At 45.9% G+C, this 6,993-nt stretch overlaps 1 protein-coding gene across 1 annotated transcript; it reads right to left on the minus strand.

The window, feature by feature from the left end:
• Nucleotides 1-860: 860 nt before the first annotated feature.
• On the minus strand, nucleotides 861-2,615 carry LOC125630834 (uncharacterized). The gene is made up of 2 exons (XM_048836957.2): nucleotides 2,035-2,615; nucleotides 861-1,447 (listed from the first exon to the last, which is right to left on the minus strand). The coding sequence occupies exons 1-2, from the start codon at nucleotides 2,588-2,590 to the stop codon at nucleotides 891-893; spliced, it is 1,113 nt and encodes a 370-aa protein (XP_048692914.2). The 5' UTR covers nucleotides 2,591-2,615; the 3' UTR covers nucleotides 861-890.
• Nucleotides 2,616-6,993: the final 4,378 nt, after the last annotated feature.

The following is a 6,993-nucleotide window of genomic DNA, read 5'->3' on the forward strand; positions in this document are numbered from 1 at the left end:
GTGGGACTATAGACGGAACCCATATCCCTATCTTGGCACCGGAGCACCAAGCCGCCGAGTACATAAACCGCAAGGGGTACTTTTCGATAGTGCTGCAAGCTCTGGTGGATCACAAGGGACGTTTCACCAACATCAACGTGGGATGGCCGGGAAAGGTACAGGACGCTCGCATCTTCAGGAACTCTGGTCTGTTTCAAAAGCTGCAGGAAGGGACTTTATTCCCAGACCAGAAAATAACTGTTGGGGATGTTGAAATGCCTATATGTATCCTTGGGGACCCAACCTACCCCTTAATGCCATGGCTCATGAAGCCATACACAGGCAGCCTGGACAGTAGTCAGGAGCTGTTCAACTACAGGCTGAGCAAGTGCAGAATGGTGGTAGAATGTGCATTTGGACATTTAAAGGCGCGCTGGCGCAGTTTACTGACTCGCTTAGACCTCAGCGAAACCAATATTCCCACTGTTATTACTGCTTGCTGTGTGCTCCACAATATCTGTGAGAGTAAGGGGGAGACGTTTATGGCGGGGTGGGAGGTTGAGGCAAATCGCCTGGCTGCTGGTTACGCGCAGCCAGACACCAGGGCGGATAGAAGAGCACAGGAGGGCGCGGTACGCATCAGAGAAACTTTGAAAACCAGTTTCATGACTGGCCAGGCTACGGTGTTAAAGTTCTGTTTGTTTCTCCTTGATGAAACCCCCCGCCCCTTGGTTCACTCTACTTCCCTGTAAGCTAACCACCCGCCCCTCCTCCCTTCAGTCACTGCTTGTAGAGGCAATAAAGTCATTGTTGCTTCACATTCATGCATTCTTTATTCATTCATCACACAAATAGGGGGATGACTACCAAGGTAGCCCAGGAGGGGTGGTGGAGGAGGGAAGGAAAGCACTTTAAAAGTTTACAACTTTAAAATTTATTGAATGACAGCCTTCTTTTTTTTGGGCAATCCTCTGTGGTGGAGTGGCTGGTTGGCCGGAGGCCCCCCACCGCATTCTTGGGCGTCTGGGTGTGGAGGCTATGGAACTTGGGGAGGAGGGCGGTTGGTTACAGAGGGGCTGCAATGGCAGTCTGTGCTCCAGCTGCCTTTGCTGCAGCTCAACCATACACTGGAGCATACTGGTTTGGTCCTCCAGCAGCCTCAGCATTGAATCCTGCCTCCTTTCATCACACTGCCGCCACATTTGAGCTTCAGCCCTGTCTTCAGCCCGCCACTTACTCTCTTCAGCCCGCCACTTACTCTCTTCAGCCCGCCACCTCTCCTCCCGGTCATTTTGTGCTTTCCTGCACTCTGATATTATTTGCCTCCACGCATTCATCTGTGCTCTGTCAGTGTGGGAGGACAGCATGAGCTCGGAGAACATTTCATCGCGAGTGCGTTTTTTTTTCTTTCTAAGCTTCACTAGCCTCTGGGAAGGAGAAGATCCTGTGATCATTGAAACACATGCAGCTGGTGGAGAAAAAAAAAGGGACAGCGGTATTTAAAAAGACACATTTTATAAAACAGTCGCTACACTCTTTCAGGGTAAACCTTGCTGTTAACATTACATACATAGCACATGTGCTTTCGTTACAAGGTCGCATTTTGCCTCCCCCCACCGCGTGGCTACCCCCTCAACCTTCCCCCCTCCCTGTGGCTAACAGCGGGGAACATTTCTGTTTAGCCACAGGCAAACAGCCCAGCAGGAATGGGCTCCTCTGAGTGTCCCCTGAAGAAAAGCACTCTATTTCAACCAGGTGACCATGAATTATATCTTCTCTCCTGAGGATAACACAGAGAGATAAAGAACGGATGTTGTTTGAATGCCAGCAAACATACACTGCAATGCTTTGTTCTACAATGATTCCCGAGTACGTGTTACTGGCCTGGAGTGGTAAAGTGTCCTACCATGAAGGACGCAATAAGGCTGCCCTCCCCAGAAACCTTTTGCAAAGGCTTTAGGACTACATCCTGGAGAACCGCAAATGCCAGGGCAAAGTAATCCTTTCACATGCTTGCTTTTAAACCATGTATAGTATTTTAAAAGGTACACTCACCAGAGGTCCCTTCTCCGCCTGCTGGGTCCAGGAGGCAGCCTTGGGTGGGTTCGGGGGGTACTGGCTCCAGGTCCAGGGTGAGAAACAGTTCCTGGCTGTCAGGAAAACTGGTTTCTCCGCTTGCTTGCTGTGAGCTATCTACAACCTCATCATCATTATCATCTTCTTCGTCCCCAAAACCTGCTTCCGTATTGCCTCCATCTCCATTGAAGAAGTCAAACAACACGGCTGGGGTAGTGGTGGCTGAACCCCCTAAAATGGCATGCAGCTCATCATAGAAGCGGCATGTTTGGGGCTCTGACCCGGAGCGGCCGTTCGCCTCTCTGGTTTTCTGGTAGGCTTGCCTCAGCTCCTTCAGTTTCACGCGGCACTGCTTTGGGTCCCTGTTATGGCCTCTGTCCTTCATGCCCTGGGAGATTTTGACAAAGGTTTTGGCATTTTGAAATCTGGAACGGAGTTCTGATAGCACGGATTCCTCTCCCCAAACAGCGATCAGATCCCGTACCTGCCGTTCGGTCCATGCTGGAGCTCTTTTGCGATTCTGGGACTCCATCATGGTCACCTGTGCTGATGAGCTCTGCATGGTCACCTGCAGCTTGCCACGCTGGCCAAACAGAAAATGAGATTTAAAAGTTCGTGGTTCTTTTCCTGTCTACCTGGCCAGTGCATCTGAGTTGAGAGTGCTGTCCAGAGCGGTCACAATGGAGCACTCTGGGATAGCTCCCGGAGGCCAATACCATCGAATTGTGTCCACAGTACCTCAAATTCGAGATGGCAATGTCGATTTAAGCGCTAATCCACTTGTCAGGGGTGGAGTAAGGAAATCGATTTTAAGAGCCCTTTAAGTCGAAATAAAGGGCTTCATTGTGTGGACGGATGCAGGTTTACATCGATTTAACGCTGCTAAATTTGACCTAAAGTCCTAGTGTAGACCAGGGCTAGGTCTTTCTCTTTACATATGTCTCTTTTCTTCCTTGTTCCTGCTTTTCTCCCTGCCCACCTTGTTGAGTGTGAGCCATCCTAGCTCTCTTTCTTTCTCAGTCTTTCTCTTTATGTATGTCTCTTTTCTTCCTCATTCTGTTTCTCTCCTTCCCCACCTTGTTCAGCGTGAGCCACTATGCTAGCACTTCAGCAGATTCCTCTATTAAATGTACAATGTTTGATTATCTGAGAGGTTTTTTTTCCTGCACCACTTATATCCCCATTATGAGCAGCAGCAATCACTAACTCTGTGAACTAATTAAAACCTATCTGGATACAGTCTGACTCTATTAATGCAAGAAGCCGCTAAGACCTGACTAAGATGAATTGAATTGGAATCCCCAGCAAACCTCTTAGGACTTTTTGAAATCCATTTTATTTTTAATTATAGGTTCATTAATTCTCCGGTCAAGATTTGAATATTAGTTAATCTAGTGTATAGTGACAAAGATGTGCTTCTTCAAGGGTTAAAACATTGTTGTTCATACCATAAATATTCAAGAGGAAAGGCAGTTAATTCTTTTTGAACCATGACTTATTAAAGAAGAAAACAAACTGGCTTTTAACTTTAAAAGTCCCTCCCCCATTTCAATTATACTTAAACTAGATTAGAGGCAAATCTAAAATGAACAAGGAATTTTTATAAAGAATGAAAAGAGAAAAGGTAAAAATTATTTTTGCAAGAAAACAGACCGGACAATCATTTACAGTGATATGACCGAAACTCTGATTTTATTACCAACATGTTGGTCCCCTAATAACAATAATTAATAAGCCACTGTAATTCCTCAGAATTTTAAAAACTGGAAAAATGTTCTGTGAAAGATGAGCTTGTGTGTATGAACTTAAATAGATGAATATATATCTTAGTAGATGTATGAACCATTCTAAATTGTACAAAGATGAAATTAGAAATCGTCTTGTGTTTATCTATTTTTGCCTGAAAGACTAGACATGCTAGATTCAAAGCTGAATCACTGCATCACTATTTGCCATTAAAGTCTGGCTGATTAATATTTGATTGGTACCTTTAATGAGACTGAACTTCGCCCCTGGTCTTGCTGATTTTGTATTTTAACATAAAGGATTCAATTCTACCATACGTCATGAAAAATCTGCCGTTTTCATAATGCGTTTCTCCCTGTTTTTATGAAATCCTGAATCTATGTGCAGTAGGTGCAATTTATTAAATGTCATGGATGGGTCATCTGACCAGTAGTTTGAGCAAGAAATTCATATCCCATGATTCTGAAGGCTGAAAGGTTAATACATAACAGATGGTGCTTTGAAGGAAACCATTATAGGCAATGCTTTTCAATCAATGAGATGCTATTATGAGCAATAGAGCCAATTTCTTTTAATCAATGAACCTTTATTACTACATTTACTAAAAGAAGCTGTATGCAGTTCTTATAAACCATTCTGCAGTGTTCTAAAAATAATTCCTTTTGTTTTGTTTTTTCTTGAGGCCCTTCCATGATTTCTCCAGTTTTGCTCATTTTAAGGTAGCACACTGGATTTGCACGTTACTTATCCAATTAAGCAAAGCAAACACAGCCGTTAAACATATGTTTGAGAGATAGTAAAGGCAAATATCATCTGTGACTCCTATGATGGGGCTATATTGTGCCTTAGTAGGCAACTGTGAGTGGAGTAATGCACTCTTCTGCATGTGAGCATGAGATCTATCTGGATCTTATGCCGTTGGAGAGGAGCTCGGGTCTGAAACTGAGATGATTCTCCCACAAGGGTGGTGCTGGCTGGGCAAGAAGGGGAAGAATGTTCCGTCTTGTAAAGGAATGATTCAATAATACACTGCCCCATCCTAGTGGTATAGAGGTGCTCTGGGAGAATTGTAGGCACAGTGCCTGCCCAATGGTTCTCCTGTGATAGTGCAGCTGTGTGCTACTCCTTTCTCAATCCAGTGCCTTCAAAGCATCTATAACAATTACTCCTGAGGGCATTCTGCATCACAAATTAAAAACTCTTTGCACCTTATTTTAAAATTCTGCAAAATTTATTTGTCAAATAAATGTGGAGGCTCCAGCATGGCATCGGGGAGCAGAGGCCACTGGCTGCATGGAGGTAGGAGATCACTTTGCAGCTCCTCCAGCTCGGGACATGGACTCAGCAGTGAGGCCGCACCCAACCCTGACACAAAGCAAAGACCGGGCCTGCCCCAGAAACTCCCCATGGCCCTGCCCCTCCATGCCAGGTGCACCAGGTATGGGCAGGCAGGCTCAGCATGGCAGGGTCCAAATGTGGAGGAGCTTAGTGTGGGGGGGGGATCCAGGTGTGGGTTGAGAGGGTTCTGTGTGGGGGCAATCTGGATGTGGGTGGGTCAGTGGGGGATCCAGGTATGGGGGCGGATCTGGATGCATAGGGGCTTGTTGGGGGGTTCTGGGTGCAACAGTAATGGGACTCTGCAGGAGGGTCCAGGTGAAGGTAGTTGGGGCTAAGTGGGGGGTCTAGGTGGGGGGTCTAGGTGGGGGAAGATAGAGCTTGGCAGGGGGCCCTGGGTGTTGGGCATTCAGTGGGGGATCCAGATGCTGGGGGAGTGGGACTCAGTGGGGTGAGGATCCAGCTGCAGTTAGTTGGGACTTGGTGGGGTGGGGATCCAGGTGTGGGTGGCTTGTCTGGGTGATCCAGGGTGAGTGAGGCTCATCCGGTAGGTTCTGAGTCTGAGGGGTGAGTTTCAATGGGAGGGTCTGGGTATGAGAGGATCTGGATGCATCAGGGTTGGGTGGATGGGAGAGCAGCTCCCTGCAGCTGAGGAACAATGGGTGCAGGAAGCAGGCAGGAGGGGGAGCTTGCAGAGCTTCCTGCAGTGGGGGCGGGGGAGGGGAATCTAGGGGTGGGTCTGACCCAGCCCTGGATGCCGTGCAGAGGAAGAGGAAGTCCCATCCTCCCAAATCCAGTAGGGACTAGCAGCTGAGCCCAGCACAATTAAGGATGTCCTGATACCACAGGAAGTGCTCAACAACTTGTGAGATCAGGCCCCTTCTTTGGTCAGTGGCATCTCTCCTTACACAGTCTGGAAAAGCTAAACATGACAAAATATTGACTATTTATTTTTTTCTGCCAAATGGGGAAAGTTCCATATACACACAAATTTAGTGCTCAGTGCCGCAAGCCTTCTATATGCAGAACTCCTTGCTGAAACCAATAGGAGTTCAGCATGTGTCAAATGAAAATAAAATATGGAACTACCCAAGCAGATGCAGCTTTTCACTATATTCAATTTCTTGTGTCTTATATCCCCATCCCCTCATCTATTTTGTGTCTTTCAGGGTGCATAGCCTTTGGGACAGGGATTGTCTCATTTCTGTATTTATGCATCACCTAGCACAATGGGGCTCCAATCTTGATAGGGGCTTATAGGTGCTATTATAATATAAATGTTTGCTGTCAGTACTACTAATAAAATCAGGCCTCAATTTTTTTTAGAGGCAGAATCCCATCCATTTAGCCATGAAAAGTTGTAGTCAGAAATGGTGGAATTCATTCCATCTAGATTCAAGTGTGCAAATACAAACTAATCAGTTTTCATCTGTGAACACTCATAAAGTGATGGCTTCTGAAAGCTCTCTTCTGACTTGGGTGGGCAGAAAAGGTTCTACAGGAAAGGTTCTTTATACATTGCCTTCTGCTCATGAATGTACTCCAGCCCCCTGCTTCGCCAGCCACGCAGTTACATTTATCAATGGGCACAAGTCTAGAAAAAGAAGAAAGCAATTCACATATTGTCAATAATAACATGAAAGGGAGGTCCACTGCATACAATGAAAAACCCTACTCTGAAATTAAATGTCTCAATTTGCAGTATATAAGCAAGAATCTATACGTTCTAAACAACAATGTATAGTGTAGTGTTGCAGCACGTCATTAATTCAGTACAAATGATTGGATATATAATATACAGCTGGAGATGTGGAGCATAAACTGAAGATAAGATACCTTAATCATAGAGGGCCAAAT

Source organism: Caretta caretta, chromosome 2 (genome assembly GCF_965140235.1).
Source record: "Caretta caretta isolate rCarCar2 chromosome 2, rCarCar1.hap1, whole genome shotgun sequence".
In the NCBI taxonomy this organism is placed as follows: domain Eukaryota; kingdom Metazoa; phylum Chordata; order Testudines; family Cheloniidae; genus Caretta; species Caretta caretta.